The following is a 24,235-nucleotide window of genomic DNA, read 5'->3' as shown; positions in this document are numbered from 1 at the left end:
TAACTGACTTGCCTCGTTAAATAAATAAAAATACCACTGATGAGGAAGTACGCATCGTTTCTTTATGCCGATTCTAGAATATTCACATTAAAATCTGTCGCCAATTGGAATGGAAACCCATCTACTGTCACGTTTCCTAGAAATATCATGAATTGTCACATCGAGTTGGTGTCCGTGCATATTTACCTCCCCGACTTCACTCGTTGACTTCCGGCTACACTCGGCTACCACTCAAAGGCGTCCAATGAGACACCGGGTTGGGTCCGGTGATCTGCGGGCGACGGGCACTTCGTCATTCCCTGTAGTACCACAGTAGAACATCTTTCTACTCCGGAGGAAGATGGCGGCTGAGCAGAGGAGGATGTCTGGTCGGGGCCGTATGGCGACATTTCTAGCCGTGTTGTGTACCTTCTCTTCTGGGAGATGTGACGAACAGGTGCCGCTGATGCTGTGGACGAGTGAAGGGTAAGGGCGGTGTGTGGTTGGTTTTGGTCTCTGATATGGGGTTGTTTCTAGCCGTGCAAGGTGGATGACCTCTTGTCATTCATACTCATAGTGGGGATATTCATATTGTCCTAACGTATTTGCTTGCTCGATACCTAGCTAGCTACGTTATATCGTGACAATAATAAAATAATATATATATATCGTGACAATTTCATATGTGAAGCCACTAGCCAGTAAGAAATGTACTATTATGTTGGCCATATGAAATGTAGGTAGTTTAGGTAATGTCCTCATCGAGCTAGCAGGACGTTTACCTATTTAGCCACCTGATCTGTTTACATGGGCTAACTGTAAATAATATTTCGAGTTTGTTCATCAATCCAATCTGGAGTGACAGAGTTCCCTCTGAGAGTCAGTAAATTCCCAGCCTTTCGCTCTCGGGTTATTCAGAGGAGCAGACTGGACGCCCTGGCAGAGGAGCAGGATTAATCCTCTGGTTATTCAGAGGAGCACAGTGGACGCCCTGGCAGAGGAGTAGGATTAATCCTCAGGCTATTCAGAGGAGCACAGTGGACGCCCTGGCAGAGGAGCACAGTGGACACCCTGGCGGAGGAGTAGGATTAATCCTTGGGTTATTCAGAGGAGCACAGTGGACGCCCTGGCAGAGGAGCACAGTGGACGCCCTGGCAGAGGAGTAGGATTAATCCTCAGGTTATTCAGAGGAGCACAGTGGACACCCTGGCAGAGGAGTAGGATTAATCCTCAGGTTATTCAGAGGAGCACAGTGGACACCCTGGCAGAGGAGCAGGATTAATCCTTGGGTTATTCAGAGGAGCAGACTGGACGCCCTGGCAGAAGAGTAGGATTAATCCTCGGGTTATTCAGAGGAGCAGACTGGACACCCTGGCGGAGGAGCACAGTGGACGCCCTGGCAGAGGAGCACAGTGGACTCCCTAGCAGAGGAGTAGGATTAATCCTCTGGTTATTCAGAGGAGCACAGTGGACGCCCTGGCGGAGGAGTAGGATTAATCCTCTGGTTATTCAGAGGAGCAGACTGGACGCCCTGGCAGAGGAGTAGGATTAATCCTCAGGTTATTCAGAGGAGCACAGTGGACGCCCTGGCAGAGGAGTAGGATTAATCCTCAGGTTATTCAGAGGAGCACAGTGGACGCCCTGGCGGAGGAGCACAGTGGACGCCCTGGCGGAGGAGCACAGTGGACGCCCTGGCAGAGGAGCACAGTGGACGCCCTGGCAGAGGAGCACAGTGGACACCCTGGCAGAGGAGTAGGATTAATCCTCAGGTTATTCAGAGGAGCAGACTGGACACCCTGGCGGAGGAGCACAGTGGACGCCCTGGCAGAGGAGCACAGTGGACGCCCTGGCAGAGGAGCACAGTGGACACCCTGGCAGAGGAGTAGAATTAATCCTTGGGTTATTCAGAGGAGCACAGTGGACGCCCTGGCAGAGGAGCACAGTGGACGCCCTGGCAGAGGAGCACAGTGGACACCCTGGCAGAGGAGTAGGATTAATCCTCAGGTTATTCAGAGGAGCAGACTGGACACCCTGGCGGAGGAGCACAGTGGACGCCCTGGCAGAGGAGCACAGTGGACACCCTGGCAGAGGAGTAGGATTAATCCTTGGGTTATTCAGAGGAGCAGACTGGACGCCCTGGCGGAGGAGTAGGATTAATCCTCTGGTTATTCAGAGGAGCAGACTGGACGCCCTGGCGGAGTAGCACAGTGGACGCCCTGGCAGAGGAGTAGGATTAATCCTCAGGTTATTCAGAGGAGCAGACTGGACGCCCTGGCAGAGGAGCACAGTGGACACCCTGGCAGAGGAGTAAGATTAATCCTCAGGTTATTCAGAGGAGCACAGTGGACGCCCTGGCAGAGGAGCACAGTGGACGCCCTGGCAGAGGAGTAGGATTAATCCTCAGGTTATTCAGAGGAGCAGACTGGACGCCCTGGCGGAGGAGTAGTATTAATCCTCAGGTTATTCAGAGGAGCAGACTGGACGCCCTGGCAGAGGAGCACAGTGGACACCCTGGCAGAGGAGTAGGATTAATCCTTGGGTTATTCAGAGGAGCAGACTGGACGCCCTGGCGGAGGAGTAGGATTAATCCTCTGGTTATTCAGAGGAGCAGACTGGACGCCCTGGCGGAGGAGCACAGTGGACGCCCTGGCAGAGGAGTAGGATTAATCCTCAGGTTATTCAGAGGAGCAGACTGGACGCCCTGGCGGAGGAGTAGGATTAATCCTCTGGTTATTCAGAGGAACAGACTCAACGCCCTGGCGGAGGAGTAGGATTAATCCTCAGGTTATTCAGAGGAGCAGACTGGACGCCCTGGCGGAGGAGCAGACTGGACGCCCTGGCGGAGGAGCACAGTGGACGCCCTGGAAGAGGAGCACAGTGGACACCCTGGCAGAGGAGTAGGATTAATCCTTGGGTTATTCAGAGGAGCAGACTGGACGCCCTGGCGGAGGAGTAGGATTAATCCTCTGGTTATTCAGAGGAACAGACTCAACGCCCTGGCGGAGGAGTAGGATTAATCCTCAGGTTATTCAGAGGAGCAGACTGGACGCCCTGGCGGAGGAGCAGACTGGACGCCCTGGCGGAGGAGCACAGTGGACGCCCTGGCAGAGGAGCACAGTGGACACCCTGGCAGAGGAGTAGGATTAATCCTTGGGTTATTCAGAGGAGCAGACTGGACGCCCTGGCGGAGGAGTAGGATTAATCCTCTGGTTATTCAGAGGAGCAGACTGGACGCCCTGGCGGAGGAGCACAGTGGACGCCCTGGCAGAGGAGTAGGATTAATCCTCAGGTTATTCAGAGGAGCAGACTGGACGCCCTGGCGGAGGAGTAGGATTAATCCTCTGGTTATTCAGAGGAACAGACTCAACGCCCTGGCGGAGGAGTAGGATTAATCCTCAGGTTATTCAGAGGAGCAGACTGGACGCCCTGGCGGAGGAGTAGGATTAATCCTCAGGTTAGGTTCCTTGAAGATTTGTGAGATTGAGAGCATCTAGCTTAGATTGTAGGACGACCGGGGTGTTAAGCATGTCCCTGTTTAGGTCACCTAATAGTACGAACTCTGAAGATCGATGTGGGGTGATCAATTCACATATGGTGTCCAGGGCACAGCTGGGGGCCGAGGGGGGTCTATAACAAGCGGCAACGGTGAGAGACTTGTTTCTGGAAAGTTGGATTTTTAAAAGTGGAAGCTCGAACTGTTTGGGTACAGACCTGGGTAGTATGACAGAACTCTGCAGGCTATCTCTGCAGTAGATTGCAACTCCGCCCCCTTTGGCAGTTCTATCTTGTCGAAAAATGTTATAGTTAGGGATGGAAATTTCAGGAATCTTGGTGGTTTTCCTAAGCCAGGATTCAGACACGGCAAGGACATCCGGGTTGGTGGAGTGTGCTAAAGCAGTGAATAAAAAAAACTTAGGGAGGAGGCTTCTGACATTAACATGCATGAAACCAAGGCTTTTACTGTTACAGAAGTAAACAAATGGGAGTGATGCTGGGGGCTGCAGGGCCTTGGGAATGAGAGTGATGCTGGGGGCTGCAGGGCCTGGGTTAACCTCTACATCACCAGAGGAGGAGTTGGATGAGGGTACGGCTAAAGGTTTAAGGACTGGTCGTCTAGTACGTTCAGAACAGAAAGTAAAAGGAGCAGATTTCTGGGCATGGTAGAATAGATTCAGGGCATAATGTACATACAAGGGGTATGGTAGGATGTGAGTACAGTGGAGGTAAGCCTAGGCATTGAGTTACGATGAGAGGTTTTTTTTGTCTCTAGAGGCACCATTCAAGACAAGCGCGATCACTGCATGTGTGGGGGGTGGAACATAAGGGCTAGCTAAGGAATATTGAGCAGGGCTGGAGGCTCTACAGTGAAATAAGACAAAAATTACTAACCAAAACAGCAATAGACAAGACATATTGACATTAGGGAGAGGCATGCGTAGCCGAGTGATCATAGGGCCCAGTGAGTAGCTAGGCGTGCTGGAGGCGATTCAGACAGCTAGCAGGCCGGGGCTAGCAGATATGCCTCGTGGACTTCGCAACAAGAGTCTGTTGAAACCCCCTCGGACGGTCAATAGAGCAGTTGTGATGGATCGGCTGAGCTCCATGTCGGCAACAAAGGGTTCAGACCAATTGGCAAAAAAGGTAATTCAAGCCCAGCTTGATGGAATCTCTTCAGCTAGCCGGGAAATGGGCCTAGTTCAAGGCTAGCTCCAGGCTAACTTCTAGCTAGTAGCTAGTTAGCTGGCTAGCTTCAGAAGGGTGTTCTGGTTCCAAAGTGTAAAAATAGCAGACCATATTGGGTGAGGCGGGTTGCAGGAGAGTGTTCAGTCCGTAGATGGAAAATGACATTTAAAATATAATATGTACACAGAAAAACGATGTATACAACGTACGGGACAAAACGATCAAAACAGACATCCCCACTGCTACGCCATTTTGATTCATGGTGTTGGTGGTGGCTGCATCGAATTCTGGCTCTGCTTGTCATCGGCAAGGACGAGGGAGCAGGTGGTTGGCACCGGTTCACGGAACAGAACAGGAATCCGCAAACAAACATTTGTTCAAAGAACAGAAACGGAACCTGGAACGAAAGTGATCCATACTGTTCCGGAACGTTATGTTAAACGCATGGGAACCGGTTAATAACACTGTTTTATGTTCCAGGCATTTCTTGTCTGGTCCCACAACACAGTGTCTATGCAAAACCCTAACTGTCATTCAAAACTTGTTCCAGTGTCTACCTGAAAGCTGGAAATCTTTATGTGTTTGGGAGGGGGTTACATTCCCCTCCTCCTCCGAAGCCCAGGCTACTGTGCTGACCTTAGCATAGGCTACTGTGCTGACCTTAGCATAGGCTACCGTGCTGACCTTAGCATAGGCTACCGTTGTGACCTTAGCATAGGCTACTGTGCTGACCTTAGCATAGGCTACCGTGCTGACCTTAGCATAGGCTACCGTTGTGACCTTAGCATAGGCTACTGTGCTGACCTTAGCATAGGCTACTGTGCTGACCTTAGCATAGGCTACCGTGCTGACCTTAGCATAGGCTACCGTTGTGACCTTAGCATAGGCTACCGTTGTGACCTTAGCATAGGCTACCGTTGTGACCTTAGCATAGGCTACTGTGCTGACCTTAGCATAGGCTACTGTGCTGACCTTAGCCCAGGCTACTGTGCTGACCTTAGCATAGGCTACTGTGCTGACCTTCGCATAGGCTACTGTGCTGACCTTAGCCCAGGCTACTGTGCTGACCTTAGCCCAGGCTACTGTGCTGACCTTAGCCCAGGCTACTGTGCTGACCTTAGCATAGGCTACTGTGCTGACCTTAGCATAGGCTACTGTGCTGACCTTAGCATAGGCTACTGTGCTGACCTTAGCCCAGGCTACTGTGCTGACCTTAGCCCAGGCTACTGTGCTGACCTTAGCATAGGCTACTGTGCTGACCTTAGCATAGGCTACTGTGCTGACCTTACCAGCTTCATTCAGAAGATGGGGAGAATTTTTATTAGCTAGAGAAGAATGGATGAACTTTTTCAGAGCTAGTTAAGGATACTATAAGCCTAGTTATCATGTTGCACGTTGGATTTATTAACTGCAAAAAGGTAAGATGTGTTTTCAATTCTGGTGCTGCTCTGCACACACAAGGAACAATATAAACCTGTAATTTGGGGGGGGGTTGGTTTGAACTGGTTCTGAACTTAATCCTATTTTGCTGCTAGTAACAGTGGAACAAAATGGATAGAAATAGTGGTTCTGTTCTCGAACAAAATGATTGGAATTATAATTTAAAAACACAAGGCCCAATATACAGTGAAGTTGCTGACCTAGGAGACAGTGAATGTTGCCTAGTTAGTTTAGACTTTAATCGGCTTGAAGGTATATGGCTTTAAAATGGCTGTCTAGCAATGATCAACAACCGTTTTGAAGAATTTAAAAAAGAATGGTGTGGAAAGCTTAGACATACCCAGAAAGACACTGCCCTAATAGCTGCAACATGTGATTGTATTGAGGGGTGTGAATACTTATGTAAATTAGATAGTTATGTATTTCACTTTCAATAAATTAGCTAAAAATGTTAACCATGTTTTCACATTGTCATTATGGGGTATTGTGTGTAGATGGGTGAAAATCTGTATTTATTTAATCCATTTTGAATTCCTGCTGTAACAACAAAATGTGGAATATGTGAAGGGGGTATTGTTTTTTTCGGAGGGCACAGTATTTTGACAAGCTTTCAGAGCTGTAGCTAACTGAGCAGAGAATGGACTGGTCATTCATGGTCTCCTCTCTGCCCAGATACTGGTTCAGGCTATAACATAGAGACGCTTCCTTACGGAAATTCTACATATGTTCTTGTTGTTCATTTGAGGGGAGATTAAGAGGAGTTTGAACCAGCATCCCATTGACGGGCCGAGTAGCCAAGACACAAACTACCCTTGATTGTGTAACCCAAACCAATAGGGCTGCTTTTTACTGTGACCAATTGTGTATCTGGGGGTGTTGGGGAAGGCAGAAGCCAAGTTTCCATTCTAACCAATTGACAAAGTTGTATTCTATTTGGAAATTCAGCATCGGTTTGCTGGTCAAGACATGTCCTCTTTTCAGTTGAAGTCCCTGTTGCACTCTGTTTGGTAACGTTTGGTCCCTCCTGAACGATGTCAGGTCTGGTCTGCCGTCTCAGGCTGTTCCTGCTGCTGGTCACATAGTGGGTGTCACTCAGCTGAGCTCATACCTGCAGACCGCCCTGGGGTCATCCCCGCGCAACGTACTGCTCTTCCTGCAGGACAAGGTAATACACACCACACACTCCTACCTTAGTAACCTGTATACTACACACCACACAATCCTACCTTAGTAACCCATATACTACACACCACACAATCCTACCATAGTAACCCATATACGACACACCACACAATCCTACCATAGTAACCCATATACGACACACCACACAATCCTACCTTAGTAACCCATATACTACACACCACACAATCCTACCTTAGTAATAATATAATAACCTGTATACTACACACCACACAATCCTACCTTAGTAACCCATATACTACACACCACACAATCCTACCTTAGTAATAATATAATAACCTGTATACTACACACCACACAATCCTACCTTAGTAACCCATATACTACACACCACACAATCCTACCTTAGTAACCTGTATACTACACACCACACAATCCTACCTTAGTAACCCATATACTACACACCACACAATCCTACCTTAGTAACCCATATACTACACACCACACAATCCTACCTTAGTAACCCATATACTACACACCACACAATCCTACCTTAGTAACCCATATACTACACACCACACAATCCTACCTTAGTAACCTGTATACTACACACCACACAATCCTACCTTAGTAACCTGTATACGATGCACCACACAATCCTACCTTAGTAACCTGTATACTACACACCACCACACAATCCTACCTTAGTAACCCATATACTACACACCACACAATCCTACCATAGTAACCTGTATATTAGTTTTCTTACTGTTTGTCTCCTCCCTCTAGATGAGTATTGAGGACTTCACCATGTACGGAGGGGCATTTGGCAACAAGCAGGACAGTGCCTTCCCTAACCTAGAGGGGGCGCTCCTCTCCAGCCCTTCCCCGTTGGTCCTGCCTACCGTGGCCTGGCAAGCATCCAATGCTGTGATTGGTCAACTCCAGGACCAATTAGACACCTCTCCTCTCTACATGGACCCAGAGATGCTCAGCCAGCTACGCCTCAATGCTTCTACCCCCGCCCTGCTGGTCTTCAGACTACCCTACAGCACCGGGTACAGTTCTGATTCTGTTTATCTCACTGGTCACTTTTATATAGGTTACAGTGGTTCCCCAACTATTGTTTTCAGCAGCGGTGACTAAGTAGTTTATTTTTAAAGACCATCCTTTCAGCCACAAAGACAGTATTTTGATGTAATTGCCAAGTGTTTTCAGATTTGAATGAAATATAACCTGTAATTATGTACAATATGAGTGGGCAATTAAGCTAACGTAGGAGGTGGTGTAGACTAACAGTGAAATGCTTACTGACTAGAGGTCGACCGATTAATCGGATTGGCCGATTAATTAGGACCGATTTCATGTTTTCATAATAATCGGAAATCGGTATTTTTGGACACCGATTTGGCTGATAAAAAAAATAATAATGTTTTATTTATTTTTTATATATATTTTTTACACCTTTATTTTTACCTTTATTTAACGAGGCAAGTCAGTTAAGAACACATTCTTATTTTAAATGACGGCCTGGAACAGTGGGTTAACTGGTCTAGGAACAGTGGGTTAACTGGTCTAGGAACAGTGGGTTAACTGGTCTAGGAACAGTGGGTTAACTGGTCTAGGAACAGTGGGTTAACTGGTCTAGGAACAGTGGGTTAACTGGTCTAGGAACAGTGGGTTAACTGGTCTAGGAACAGTGGGTTAACTGGTCTAGGAACAGTGGGTTAACTGGTCTAGGAACAGTGGGTTAACTGGTCTAGGAACAGTGGGTTAACTGGTCTAGGAACAGTGGGTTAACTGGTCTAGGAACAGTGGGTTAACTGGTCTAGGAACAGTGGGTTAACTGGTCTAGGAACAGTGGGTTAACTGGTCTAGGAACAGTGGGTTAACTGCCTTGTTCAGGGGCAGAACGACAGACTTTCACCCTGTCAGCTCGGGGGATACAATATTTGCAACCTTACAGTTAACTAGTCCAACGCTATAACAACCTGCCTCTCGTTGCACTACACAAGGAGACTGCCTGTTACGCGAATGCAGTAAGCCAAGGTAAGTTGCTAGCTAGCATTAAACGTATCTTATAAAAAACAATCAATCAATCAATCAGTCATAATCACTAGTTCACTACACATGGTTGATGATATTACTAGGTTTTTTTCTAGCGTGTCCTGCATTGCATATAATCGATGCGGTGTGTATCATTGCTCGACAGAGCAGTCTTGACTGAGCGGTGGTAGGCAGCAGCAGGCTCGTAAGCATTCATTCAAACAGCACTTTCGTGCGTTTTGCCAGCAGCTCTTTGTTGTGTGTCAGGTATTGAGCTGTTTATGACTTCAAGCCTATCAACTCCCGCGATGAGGCTGGTGTAACCGATGTGAAAGGACTAGCTAGGTAGCAGGGTGCGCGCTAATAGCGGTTCAAACTTCACTCGCTCTGAGCCTTCTAGTAGTTGTTCCCCTTGCTCTGCATGGGTAACGCTGTTTCGATGTTGGCTGTTGTGTTCCTGGTTCGAGCCCAGGGAGGAGTGAGGAGAGGGATGAAGGCTATACTGTTACACTGGCAATACTAAAGTGCCTATAAGAACATCCAATAGTCAAAGGTTAATGAAATACAAATGGAAAAGAGCGAAATAGTCCTAGAATTCCGATAATAACCACAACCTAAAACTTCTTACCTGGGAATATTGAAGGCTCATGTTAAAAGGAACCACCAGCTTTCATATGTTCTCATGTTCTGAGAAAGGAACTGAAACGTTAGCTTTCTTACATGGCACATATTGCACTTTTACTTTCTCCTCCAACACTGTTTTTGTGCGTTATTTAAACCTAATTGAACATGTTTCATTTATTTGAGGCTAAATTGATTTTATTGATGTATTATATTAAGTTAAAATAAGTGTTCATTCAGTATTGTTGCAATTGTCATTATTACAAATAAAAAATAAAAAATTGTTGGTACAGATTACGGTACAGAGTCAATGTGGAGGCTATATACAGGGTGGTGTGGAGGCTATATACAGGGTATTACGGTACAGAGTCAATGTGGAGGCTATATACAGGGGGGTGTGGAGGCTATATACAGGGTATTACGGTACAGAGTCAATGTGGAGGCTATATACAGGGGGGTGTGGAGGCTATATACAGGGTATTATGGTAGAGAGTCAATGTGGAGGCTATATAATAATAATAATAATAATATATGCCATTTAGCAGACGCTTTTATCCAAAGCGACTTACAGTCATACAGGGTATTATGGTACAGGGTCAATGTGGAGGCTATATACAGGGTATTACGGTACAGAGTCAATGTGGAGGCTATATACAGGGTGTTACGGTACAGAGTCTATGTGGAGGCTATATACAGGGTATTATGGTACAGAGTCAATGTGGAGGCTATATAATAATAATAATAATAATATATGCCATTTAGCAGACGCTTTTATCCAAAGCGACTTACAGTCATACAGGGTATTATGGTACAGGGTCAATGTGGAGGCTATATACAGGGTATTACGGTACAGAGTCAATGTGGAGGCTATATACAGGGTGTTACGGTACAGAGTCAATGTGGAGGCTATATACAGGGGGTACCGGTACAGAGTCAATGTGGAGGCTATATACAGGGTGGTGTGGAGGCTATATACAGGGTATTACGGTACAGAGTCAATGTGGAGGCTATATACAGGGGTGTGTGGAGGCTATATACAGGGTATTACGGTACAGAGTCAATGTGGAGGCTATATACAGGGGGGTGTGGAGGCTATATACAGGGTATTATGGTAGAGAGTCAATGTGGAGGCTATATACAGGGTATTACGGTACAGAGTCAATGTAGAGGCTATATACAGGGTATTATGGTACAGAGTCAATGTGGAGGCTATATACAGGGTATTATGGTACAGGGTCAATGTGGAGGCTATATACAGGGTATTATGGTACAGGGTCAATGTGGAGGCTATATACAGGGTATTACGGTACAGAGTCAATGTGGAGGCTATATACAGGGTGTTACGGTACAGAGTCAATGTGGAGGCTATATGCAGGGTATTACAGTACAGAGTCAATGTGGAGGCTATATACAGGGTATTACGGTACAGAGTCAATGTGGAGGCTATATACAGGGTATTATGGTACAGGGTCAATGTGGAGGCTATATACAGGGTAGTATGGTACAGAGTCAATGTGGAGGCTATATACAGGGTATTATGGTACAGGGTCAATGTGGAGGCTATATACAGGGTATTACGGTACAGAGTCAATGTGGAGGCTATATACAGGGTGTTACGGTACAGAGTCAATGTGGAGGCTATATACAGGGGGTACCGGTACAGAGTCAATGTGGAGGCTATATACAGGGTGTTACGGTACAGAGTCAATGTGGAGGCTATATACAGGGTATTATGGTACAGGGTCAATGTGGAGGCTATATACAGGGTATTACGGTACAGAGTCAATGTGGAGGCTATATACAGGGTGTTACAGTACAGAGTCAATGTGGAGGCTATATACAGGGTATTACAGTACAGAGTCAATGTGGAGGCTATATACAGGGGGTACCGCTACAGAGTCAATATGGAGGCTATATACAGGGTATTACGGTACAGAGTCAATGTGGAGGCTATATACAGGGTGTTACTGTCCATATTTCAATGTAGCCCTGTCCATATTTCAATGTAGCCCTGTCCATATTTCAATGTAGCCCTGTCCATATTTCAATGAAGCCCTGTCCATATTTCAATGTAGCCCTGTCCATATTTCAATGTAGCCCTGTCCAGTAGCCCTGTCCATATTTCAATGTAGCCCTGTCCATATTTCAATGTAGCCCTGTCCATATTTCAATGTAGCCCTGTCCATATTTCAATGTAGCCCTGTCCATATTTCAATGAAGCCCTGTCCATATTTCAATGTAGCCCTGTCCAGTAGCCCTGTCCATATTTCAATGTAGCCCTGTCCAGTAGCCCTGTCCATATTTCAATGTAGCCCTGTCCATATTTCAATGTAGCCCTGTCCATATTTCAATGTAGCCCTGTCCATATTTCAATGTAGCCCTGTCCATATTTCAATGTAGCCCTGTCCATATTTCAATGTAGCCCTGTCCATATTTCAATGTAGCCCTGTCCATATTTCAATGTAGCCCTGTCCAGTAGCCCTGTCCATATTTCAATGAAGCCCTGTCCATATTTCAATGTAGCCCTGTCCATATTTCAATGAAGCCCTGTCCAGTAGCCCTGTCCATATTTCAATGAAGCCCTGTCCATATGTATAGGCACATTCTCACTAGTGACCTCTGTCATTGCCAACAAAGCGTATATAACAAAATATTGGGATAAACTTTTGTTATTGACCAAATACTTATTTTCCACCATAATTTGCAAATAAATTCATTAAAATCCTACAATGTGATTTTCTGGATGTTTTTTTCTTTTCTCATTTTGTCTGTCATAGTTTAAGTTTACCTATGATAAATTACAGGCCTCATCTTTTTAAGTGGGAGAACTTGCACAATTGGTGGCTGACTAAATACGTTTTTGCCCCAATGTATCTGAGTGACTCAAACATAACTAAATCAATGGGAGCCCAATGCCTGAACGTTTTAGTTGTAATGGCGGCCATGATAAATGGCCATGATAAATGAATGAAGGGGAAATGTTTTTTTCTTATTTTTTTTCTCTTCTGAATATGGGTGTGGTCTGTCTGGTTGTGGGGGTGGTTTGTCTTTACATGGGTGTGGTCCATCTGATTGTGGGTGTGGTTTCTAACAGGGCCGATCTGATGTCCGTGAAGGAGGTTCTCAGTGGGAATGGTGAGTGTTCTATATTGGTCTATAGTTCTACTGTACGGTGGCTCTGCTGGGACAAAAATCACCCCTCATTCACTGTGTTCCTTCTAACAGCATGATCCAGATTGCTGAAGACTAACTTTGTGTGTGTCTGTGTAGATGAGGTGATTGGACAGGTGATGAACATTATGAAGAGCCAGTCTGTCCCCTACACTGCCGTCTACACTGCAATGAGACCCTCACGGGTAAGTGTGTGCTTACGTGTTAGGGCCAGGACTATACCAGTTACGTGTTAGGGCCGGGACTATACCAGTTACGTGTTAGGGCCGGGACTATACCAGTTACGTGTTAGGGCCAGGACTATACCAGTTACGTGCTAGGGCCAGGACTATACCAGTTACGTGTTAGGGCCGGGACTATACCAGTTACGTGTTAGGGCCGGGACTATACCAGTTACGTGTTAGGGCCGGGACTATACCAGTTACGTGTTAGGGCCGGGACTATACCAGTTACGTGTTAGGGCCGGGACTATACCAGTTACGTTTCAGGGCCGGGACTATACCAGTTACGTTTCAGGGCCGGGACTATACCAGTTACGTGTTAGGGCCGGGACTATACCAGTTACGTGTTAGGGCCGGGACTATACCAGTTACGTGTTAGGGCCGGGACTATACCAGTTACGTGTTAGGGCCGGGACTATACCAGTTACGTGTTAGGGCCGGGACTATACCAGTTACGTGTTAGGGCCGGGACTATACCAGTTACGTGCTAGGGCCGGGACTATACCAGTTACGTGCTAGGGCCGGGACTATACCAGTTACGTGTCAGGGCCGGGACTATACCAGTTACGTGTCAGGGCCGGGACTATACCAGTTACGTTTCAGGGCCGGGACTATACCAGTTACGTTTCAGGGCCGGGACTATACCAGTTACGTTTCAGGGCCGGGACTATACCAGTTACGTTTCAGGGCCGGGACTATACCAGTTACGTTTCAGGGCCGGGACTATACCAGTTACGTGTTAGGGCCGGGACTATACCAGTTACGTGTTAGGGCCGGGACTGTACCAGTTACGTGTTAGGGCCGGGACTGTACCAGTTAGTTACGTGTTAGGGCCGGGATTATACCAGTTACGTGTTAGGGCCGGGACTATACCAGTATCGACATATTCCTTAGTATCGTGGCAAGCTGATTTAACTTCTTTATAAAAACAGCCCTAATTTTGGAAACAAACATTGTTGTCCTCAAGTCACATTTGATTTCTACTGAAGAAGAACATAAACACAACATGTGAAGTGTTGGTCTCCATGTTTCATGCGCTGAAATATAAAAGATCCTAGAGATGTTCCCGAATCACAAAAAGCTTTTCTCTCGAATGTTGTTCACAGATTAGTTTACATCCCTGTTAGTGAGCATTTCTCCTTTGTTCTTTCCTCATCAATCCATTTTGGCTAATCAGTTGTTGTGACAAGGTAGGGGTGGTATACAGAAGATAGCCCTATTTGGTAAAAGACCAAGTCCATATTATGGCAAGAACAGCTCAAATAAGCAAAGAGAAATGACAGTCCATCATTACTTTAAGACATGAAGGTCAGACAAGACGGAAAAAATGGGAACATTTTGAACATTTCTTCAAGTGCAGTCACCAAAACCATCAAGTGCTGGGATGAAACTCTCTCTCGTGAGGATCGCCACAGGAAAGGAAGACCTATACTTACCTCTTCTGCAGAGGATAAGTTCATCAGAGTTACCAGCCTCAGAAATTGCTGCCCAAATAAATGCTTCAGAGTTTAAGTATCAGACACATCTCAACATAAACTGTTCAGAGGAGGCTGTTGAATCAGGCTTTCATGGTCGAATTGCTGCAAAGAAAACACTACTAAAGGACACCGATAAGAAGAAGAGACTTTCTTGGGCCAAGAAACATGAGCAATGGACGTTAGACCGGTGGAGATCTGTCCTTTGGTCTGATGAGTCTAATATTTAGATTATTGGTTCCAACCCCCAGGTCTTAGTGAGACGCAGAGTAGGTGAACGGATCTCTGCATGTGTGGTTCCCACCGTGAAGCATGGAGGAGGAGGTGTGTGGGTCCCACCGTGAAGCATGAAGGAGGTGTGTGGTTCCCACCGTGAAGCATGGAGGAGGAGGTGAACGGATCCTGCATGAAGGAGGTGGTTCCCACCTGTGAGAGCATGGAGGTGGAGGATCTCTGCATGTGTGGTTCCCACCGTGAAGCATGGAGGAGGAGGTGTGTGGGTCCCACCGTGAAGCATGGAGGAGGAGGAGGTGTGTGGTTCCCACTGTGAAGCATGGAGGAGGAGGTGTGTGGTTCCCACTGTGAAGCATGGAGGAGGTGTGTGGGTCCCACCGTGAAGCATGGAGGAGGAGGTGTGTGGGTCCCACCACGAAGCATGGAGGAGGAGGTGTGTGGGTCCCACCGTGAAGCATGGAGGAGGAGGTGTGTGGGTCCCACCGTGAAGCATGGAGGAGGAGGTGGGTTGGTGCATTGCTGGTGACACTGTCTGTGTAGATGTATTTAGAATTCAAGGCACACTTAACCAACATGTTTACCACAGCATTCTGCACTGATGCACCGTCCCATCTGGTTTGGGCTTAGTGGGACTGTCGTGACCCAAAACACACCTCCAGGCTGTGTAAGGCCTATTGACCAAGAAGGAGAGGGATGGAGTGCTACATCAGAAGACCTGGCCTCCACAATCACCCGACATATCCCGTGTGTATGTGTGTATATAAACACAAACGATTTGAGAATCCATCTCATTCCAACATCATGGGCATTAATATGTAGTTGGCCCCCCCCTTTGCTGCTGTAACAGCCTCCACTCTTCTGGGAAGGCTTTCCACTAGATGTTGGAACATTGCTGCTATAACAGCCTCCACTCTTCTGGGAAGGCTTTCCACTAGATGTTGGAACATTGCTGCTATAACAGCCTCCACTCTTCTGGGAAATCTTTCCACTAGATGTTGGAACATTGCTGCTATAACAGCCTCCACTCTTCTGGGAAGGCTTTCCACTAGGTGTTGGAACATTGCTGCTATAACAGCCTCCACTCTTCTGGGAAGGCTTTCCACTAGATGTTGGAACATTGCTGCTGTAACAGCCTCCACTCTTCTGGGAAGGCTTTCCACTCAATGTTGGAACATTGTTGCAGGGACTTGCTTCCATTCAGCCACGAGCATTAGTGAGGTCGGGTACTGATGTTATATTTATTTTACCTTTATTTAACCAAGCAAGTCAGTTAAGAACAAATTCTTATTTTCAATGACGGCCTGGGAACAGTGGGTTAACTGCCTGTTCAGGGGCAGAACGACAGATTTGTACCTTGTCAGCTTGGGGGTTTGAACTTGCAACCTAGTCCAACGCTCTAACCACTAGGCTACGATGCCGCCCCGAGCGATTAGGCCTGACTCGCAGTTGGTGTTCCAATTCATCCCAAAGTGTTCGATGGGGTTGAGGTCAGGACTCTGTGCAGGCCAGTCAAGTTCTTCCACATCCATCTCAACAAACCATGTCTGTATGGACCTCGCTTTGCGCACAGGGGGCCATTGTCATGTTGAAACAGGAAAGGCCCTTCCCCAATCTGTTGCCACGAAGTTGGAAGCACAGAATCGTCTAGAATGTCATTGTATGTTGTAGAGTTAAGATTTCCCCTCACTGGAACTTCATGCACAAACACACACCTGTTTGTATTGTCAGTGAACCAGATTCATGCACAAACACACACCTGTTTGTATTGTCAGTGAACCAGATTCATGCACAAACACACACCTGTTTGTATTGTCAGTGAACCAGATTCATGCACAAACACACACCTGTTTGTATTGTCAGTGAACCAGATTCATGCACAAACACACACCTGTTTGTATTGTCAGTGAACCAGATTCATGCACAAACACACACCTGTTTGTATTGTCAGTGAACCAGATTCATGCACAAACACACACCTGTTTGTATTGTTTTCCTGGATAGTCACCATTTGACTTATCCTGTTAACCATCTCTCTTTCCTTCTCTCTAGCAGGTGCCATCTATTTCAATGGATATGGAGGCTGGTGTAAGAGGAGGGCGCTCTCTATTGCAGTACGGAGACAGAAAGAGGGAGAGAGAGAGACAGAGGGAGAAGGAAAGGGCAGAGAAGAAGGTCAACGACAGGACATCAGACAGGACAGGAGTCTACCCACCAGTGGAGTATAAGGTTCACACACACACACACACACACACACACACACACACACACACACACACACACACACACACACACACACACACACACACACACACACACACACACACACACACACACTGCAGGTAAAGAACCTCTTTAGTTGGATAATAAATACACTATGAAATAATCAACTGAGACTCACCAGGATATTGTAAACAACTCTTGTAAATGAGAGTGATACAAGACATTGCACTCGCCCCAAAAATCTGCCAGAGTACATGGTACTCTTCACACTGCTGTAACTGGGTAACAGAGCAGTAGGTGGTGGTGCTGTAACAGGGTAACAGAGCAGTAGGTGGTGGTATTGTAACCGAGCAGTAGGTGGTGGTGCTGTAACAGGGTAACAGAGCAGTAGGTGGTGGTATTGTAACGGGGTAACAGAGCAGTAGGTGGTGGTATTGTAACAGGGTAACAGAGCAGTAGGTGGTGGTATTGTAACAGGGTAACAGAGCAGTAGGTGGTGGTATTGTAACAGAGCAGTAGGTGGTGGTATTGTAACAGGGTAACAGAGCAGTAGGTGGTGGTATTGTAACAGGGTAACAGAGCAGTAGGTGGTGGTATTGTAACGGGGTAACAGAGCAGTAGGTGGTGGTATTGTAACTGGGTAACAGAGCAGTAGGTGGTGGTATTGTAACAGGGTAACAGAGCAGTAGGTGGTGGTATTGTAACAGGGTAACAGAGCAGTAGGTGGTGGTATTGTAACATGGTAACAGAGCAGTAGGTGGTGGTATTGTAACGGGGTAACAGAGCAGTAGGTGGTGGTATTGTAACAGGGTAACAGAGCAGTAGGTAGTGGTATTGTAACGGGGTAACAGAGCAGTAGGTGGTGGTATTGTAACAGAGCAGTAGGTGGTGGTATTGTAACAGGGTAACAGAGCAGTAGGTGGTGGTATTGTAAGAGGGTAACAGAGCAGTAGGTAGTGGTATTGTAACGGGGTAACAGAGCAGTAGGTGGTGGTATTGTAACAGGGTAACAGAGCAGTAGGTGGTATTGTAACGGGGTAACAGAGCAGTAGGTGGTGGTATTGTAACGGGGTAACAGAGCAGTAGGTGGTGGTATTGTAACAGGGTAACAGAGCAGTAGGTGGTGGTATTGTAACAGGGTAACAGAGCAGTAGGTGGTGGTATTGTAACAGGGTAACAGAGCAGTAGGTGGTGGTATTGTAACAGGGTAACAGAGCAGTAGGTGGTGGTATTGTAACAGGGTAACAGAGCAGTAGGTGGTGGTATTGTAACAGGGTAACAGAGCAGTAGGTGGTGGTATTGTAACATGGTAACAGAGCAGTAGGTGGTGGTATTGTAACAGGGTAACAGAGCAGTAGGTGGTGGTATTGTAACAGAACAGCAGTAGGTGGTGGTATTGTAACAGGGTAACAGAGCAGTAGGTGGTGGTATTGTAACAGGGTAACAGAGCAGTAGGTGGTGGTATTGTAACAGGGTAACAGAGCAGTAGGTGGTGGTATTGTAACGGGGTAACAGAGCAGTAGGTGGTGGTATTGTAACAGAGCAGTAGGTGGTGGTATTGTAACAGGGTAACAGAGCAGTAGGTGGTGGTATTGTAACATGGTAACAGAGCAGTAGGTGGTGGTATTGTAACAGGGTAACAGAGCAGTAGGTGGTGGTATTGTAACAGAGCAGTAGGTGGTGGTATTGTAACAGGGTAACAGAGCAGTAGGTGGTGGTATTGTAACAGGGTAACAGAGCAGTAGGTGGTGGTATTGTAAGAGGGTAACAGAGCAGTAGGTAGTGGTATTGTAACGGGGTAACAGAGCAGTAGGTGGTGGTATTGTAACAGAGCAGTAGGTGGTGGTATTGTAACAGAGCAGTAGGTGGTGGTATTGTAACAGAGCAGTAGGTGGTGGTATTGTAACAGGGTAACAGAGCAGTAGGTGGTGGTATTGTAACAGAGCAGTAGGTGGTGGTATTGTAACAGAGCAGTAGGTGGTGGTATTGTAACAGGGTAACAGAGCAGTAGGTGGTGGTATTGTAACAGGGTAACAGAGCAGTAGGTAGTGGTATTGTAACAGGGTAACAGAGCAGTAGGTGGTGGTATTGTAACAGGGTAACAGAGCAGTAGGTGGTGGTATTGTAACAGGGTAACAGAGCAGTAGGTGGTGGTATTGTAACAGGGTAACAGAGCAGTAGGTGGTGGTATTGTAACAGGGTAACAGAGCAGTAGGTGGTGGTATTGTAACAGGGTAACAGAGCAGTAGGTGGTGGTATTGTAACAGGGTAACAGAGCAGTAGGTGGTGGTATTGTAACAGGGTAACAGAGCAGTGGGTGGTGGTATTGTAACAGGGTAACAGAGCAGTAGGTGGTGGTATTGTAACAGAGCAGTAGGTGGTGGTATTGTAACAGGGTAACAGAGCAGTAGGTGGTGGTATTGTAACATGGTAACAGAGCAGTAGGTGGTGGTATTGTAACAGGGTAACAGAGCAGTAGGTGGTGGTATTGTAACAGAGCAGTAGGTGGTGGTATTGTAACAGGGTAACAGAGCAGTAGGTGGTGGTATTGTAACAGGGTAACAGCAGTAGGTGGTGGTATTGTAACAGGGTAACAGAGCAGTAGGTGGTGGTATTGTAACATGGTAACAGAGCAGTAGGTGGTGGTATTGTAACAGGGTAACAGAGCAGTGGGTAGTGGTATTGTAACGGGGTAACAGAGCAGTAGGTGGTGGTATTGTAACAGAGCAGTAGGTGGTGGTATTGTATCAGGGTAACAGAGCAGTAGGTGGTGGTATTGTAAGAGGGTAACAGAGCAGTAGGTGGTGGTATTGTAACAGGGTAACAGAGCAGTAGGTGGTGGTATTGTAACGGGGTAACAGAGCAGTAGGTGGTGGTATTGTAACAGGGTAACAGAGCAGTAGGTGGTGGTATTGTAACAGGGTAACAGAGCAGTAGGTGGTGGTATTGTAACAGGGTAACAGAGCAGTAGGTGGTGGTATTGTAACAGGGTAACAGAGCAGTAGGTGGTGGTATTGTAACAGGGTAACAGAGCAGTAGGTGGTGGTATTGTAACAGGGTAACAGAGCAGTAGGTGGTGGTATTGTAACAGGGTAACAGAGCAGTAGGTGGTGGTATTGTAACAGGGTAACAGAGCAGTAGGTGGTGGTATTGTAACAGAGCAGTAGGTGGTGGTATTGTAACAGGGTAACAGAGCAGTAGGTGGTGGTATTGTAACAGGGTAACAGAGCAGTAGGTGGTGGTATTGTAACAGGGTAACAGAGCAGTAGGTGGTGGTATTGTAACAGAGCAGTAGGTGGTGGTATTGTAACAGGGTAACAGCAGTAGGTGGTGGTATTGTAACAGGGTAACAGAGCAGTAGGTGGTGGTATTGTAACAGGGTAACAGAGCAGTAGGTGGTGGTATTGTAACAGGGTAACAGAGCAGTAGGTGGTGGTATTGTAACAGGGTAACAGAGCAGTAGGTGGTGGTATTGTAACAGGGTAACAGAGCAGTAGGTGGTGGTATTGTAACAGGGTAACAGAGCAGTAGGTGGTGGTATTGTAACGGGGTAACAGAGCAGTAGGTGGTGGTATTGTAACAGAACAGAGCAGTAGGTGTGGTATTGTAACAGGGTAACAGAGCAGTAGGTGGTGGTATTGTGTAACAGAGCAGTAGGTGGTGGTATTGTAACAGTAACAGAGCAGTAGGTGGTGGTATTGTAACAGAACAGCAGTAGGTGGTGGTATTGTAACAGGGTAACAGAGCAGTAGGTGGTGGTATTGTAACAGAGCAGTAGGTGGTGGTATTGTAACAGGGTAACAGAGCAGTAGGTGGTGGTATTGTAACAGAGCAGTAGGTGGTGGTATTGTAACAGGGTAACAGAGCAGTAGGTGGTGGTATTGTAACAGGGTAACAGAGCAGTAGGTGGTGGTATTGTAACAGGGTAACAGAGCAGTAGGTGGTGGTATTGTAACAGGGTAACAGAGCAGTAGGTGGTGGTATTGTAACGGGGTAACAGAGCAGTAGGTGGTGGTATTGTAACAGAGCAGTAGGTGGTGGTATTGTAACGGGGTAACAGAGCAGTAGGTGGTGGTATTGTAACAGGGTAACAGAGCAGTAGGTGGTGGTATTGTAACGGGGTAACAGAGCAGTAGGTGGTGGTATTGTAACAGGGTAACAGAGCAGTAGGTGGTGGTATTGTAACAGGGTAACAGAGCAGTAGGTGGTGGTATTGTAACAGGGTAACAGAGCAGTAGGTGGTGGTATTGTAACAGGGTAACAGAGCAGTAGGTGGTGGTATTGTAACAGGGTAACAGAGCAGTAGGTGGTGGTATTGTAACAGTAGGTATTGTAACAGAGCAGTAGGTGGTGGTATTGTAACGGGGTAACAGAGCAGTAGGTGGTGGTATTGTAACGGGGTAACAGAGCAGTAGGTGGTGGTATTGTAACAGAGCAGTAGGTGGTGGTATTGTAACAGAGCAGTAGGTGGTGGTATTGTAACAGAGCAGTAGGTGGTGGTATTGTAACGGGGTAACAGAGCAGTAGGTGGTGGTATTGTAACGGGGTAACAGAGCAGCAGAGAAGTTTAGCCTCATTTCATGCTCTTCATTGTTGTGGCAGTCGGCCAGATACAGCTGTTTTCTTTGTGCTGATTCTACCTTTAAGAGATGAGGATTTATTTCTGATCTCCTCTCTCCAGGAGGGCGGAGCCGGCTGTATCATGCTGTGGGCGGAGAACCTGACCGTGAGCGTGCTCCGTGGTGGTCGCTGGGAACGACACGACCTCACCTCTCTGACCTTTGGAGAGGGCGTGACCCCTAGGCTCCAGGGCTCCCTCTGCAACCAATCACACTCCAGGTCAGGGGTTTCGTGCTGGAACCATGGGAACAGCAGCCTTGTTGAACGTGGGAATGAATTATGTTTTTCTTTGTAATAAAATATGTTTCTTTCATCTCTTGTCTGTCAGTCTGGTTCTAAACTATGAGAATATCCTGGGACATCGCTCCTTCAAACTAGTGTGAGTTGACTGGATACACACACACACACACACACACACACACACACACACACTGTTACAAACCAAGACATTTGAACTCATTGTGTGTGTGTGTGTCTCCAGGTTTGCCATGTCCCAGCGCCACTACAAGGTGTCAGCTCGTCGCTGGTTCACGTTAGACGCCGTGGAGATAGAATACGACGGTCAGAAAGCAACGTTTAACGGGAGCCGTAACGTGTACGCGCCGGCTGAGTACTCCTACCGCTGTCAGTCAGTCACTAACTTCAGATACCCCCTGCTGGTTCCGCGCACCTCCAAAGACCCTGCTAACCAGTGGAGGGTCTCCTTCACTGACTTCCAGGTAGGGTCTGTGTTTCTGGGTTTGCAGTGTGTCTGAAACCAGACGGTACAATACAAGCTGACCGTTAACACACTTTCTACTGTTGCTCTTTCTCCCCTCTCTCCCGTCTCTCTGTCTCTCTCACCACCCCCCTTCTATCACTCTCTCTCACCACCCCCTTCTATCACTCTCTCATGTCTCCCCTCTCTCTCTCTCCCTATCCCCCTCCTCCGTGCTCTTTCTCCTCTCTCTCTCTCTCTCTCTTCTCCCCCACCCCCCTCTATCACTCTTTCCCGTCTCCCCACCCCCCTCTAGATCCAGGGTTTCAACGTGGCAGGGGGAGAGTTCTCCTATGCCAGTGACTGTGCAGGGTTCTTCAGTCCTGGTATCTGGATGGGACTGCTCACCAGTCTACTGATGCTCATGGTCCTGACCTACGGCCTCCATATGATCATGCAGCTACACACCATGGACCGTTTTGATGACCCCAAGGGACCTGCTATCTCCGTACCACAGACTGACTAACACACATACCACAAGCAAATAATGCCCCAAACACACACACACACACACACACACACACACACACACACACACACACACACACACACACACACACACACACACACACACACACACACACACACACACACACACACACACACACACACATACCTTACACTACTTATTGAGATCATTCCTTTAGTCACCATAGCAACGGGCCGGAGGAGGGGGGTAGGGGCCGGAGGAGGGGGGGGATAGGGGCCGGAGGAGGGGGGGGGCCGGAGGAGGGGGGATAGGGGCCGGAGGAGGGGGGAGGGATAGGGGGGGGATAGGGGCCGGAGGAGGGGGGGGATAGGGGGGAGGAGGGGGATAGGAGGAGGGAGGAGGGTAGGGGCCGGAGGACGGGGGTAGGGGCCGGAGGACGGTGGGTAGGGGCCGGAGGAGGAGGGGGGGTAGGGGGTAGGAGGAGGGGGGGATAGGGAGGTAGGGGCCATAGGGGCCGGAGGAGGGGGATAGGGGCCGGAGGAGGGGGGATAGGGGCCGGGGGGGGGCGGAGGGGGGGAGGGGGGCGAAAGGGGGTAGGGGCCGGAGGACGGGGGGGGGTAGGGGCCGAATATTTCTGTTACTGAAGGGAAGAGTGCGTCTGTCCATCGTTTTTGTTAACTTACTGTAAAGATTCTAAATTATCATGTTTAGTCAATACAGCCCATGTTGTTCTCTACATGAATAGCAGCTATATGATGTTATTATTATCAGCCCATATTGTTCTTTACATGAATAGCAGCTATATGATGTTATTATTATCAGCCCATGTTGTTCTCTACATGAATAGCAGCTATATGATGTGTATTTTATTAGTAAAACATGTTTGACCTTGTGATTGTGTCTATAGCAGCCTAGTGTAGTAGTGTATAGGTCAACTAGGACTGCTTCTGAAATGGCTTATTCCCTATATAGTGCACTACTTTTAACCAGAGCCTTATGGCACCCTTTTCCCTATATTAGTGCACTACTTTTAACCAGAGCCCTATGGGTGTGGCCCTATGGACCCTGGTAGGGGTGACATTTCAGTAGCAGACTGGGTTTCACTAGGGTTGTTTTGTGTGTTTTTAGATGTTCGGTGTAACAGGGAGTTATTCTATGCTTCAATGGAACTGAAGGGACACAGTGGTACCATGAAGTT

At 47.4% G+C, this 24,235-nt stretch overlaps 1 protein-coding gene across 2 annotated transcripts; it reads left to right on the top strand.

Annotated features, from left to right (window-relative positions):
- Positions 1–266: 266 nt before the first annotated feature.
- Positions 267–23,214, top strand: atp6ap1a (ATPase H+ transporting accessory protein 1a). Of its 2 annotated transcripts, none has more exons than XM_046344841.1 (10): positions 267–465; positions 7,141–7,267; positions 8,032–8,300; positions 13,004–13,044; positions 13,180–13,265; positions 17,063–17,236; positions 21,912–22,069; positions 22,179–22,229; positions 22,332–22,569; positions 22,864–23,214. In XM_046344841.1, exons 1-10 carry the CDS (start codon positions 341–343, stop codon positions 23,071–23,073), a joined length of 1,479 nt encoding a protein of 492 aa, XP_046200797.1. In that variant the 5' UTR covers positions 267–340; the 3' UTR covers positions 23,074–23,214. The 2 variants fall into 2 exon arrangements, with proteins under 2 accessions (XP_046200797.1, XP_046200796.1); XM_046344840.1 differs by having other exon boundaries at positions 268–465; positions 17,060–17,236.
- The last annotated feature ends 1,021 nt before the right edge of the window (positions 23,215–24,235 follow it).

This window comes from Oncorhynchus gorbuscha, linkage group LG03 (assembly GCF_021184085.1).
Source record: "Oncorhynchus gorbuscha isolate QuinsamMale2020 ecotype Even-year linkage group LG03, OgorEven_v1.0, whole genome shotgun sequence".
Lineage (NCBI taxonomy): Eukaryota > Metazoa > Chordata > Actinopteri > Salmoniformes > Salmonidae > Oncorhynchus > Oncorhynchus gorbuscha.
The sequence above is the reverse complement of the archived record's forward strand: the minus strand, read 5'-3'. Positions and strand labels throughout refer to the sequence as shown.

Excerpts from the sequence above, each read along its gene's own strand:
- atp6ap1a (XM_046344840.1), top strand. The coding sequence starts at position 341 with ATGGCGGCTGAGCAGAGGAGGATGTCTGGTCGGGGCCGTATGGCGACA. Across the intron at positions 8,301-13,003 it reads AGACTACCCTACAGCACCGG|GGCCGATCTGATGTCCGTGA; the intron begins GTACAGTTCTGA and ends GGTTTCTAACAG. Across the intron at positions 22,230-22,331 it reads CATCGCTCCTTCAAACTAGT|GTTTGCCATGTCCCAGCGCC; the intron begins GTGAGTTGACTG and ends GTGTGTCTCCAG.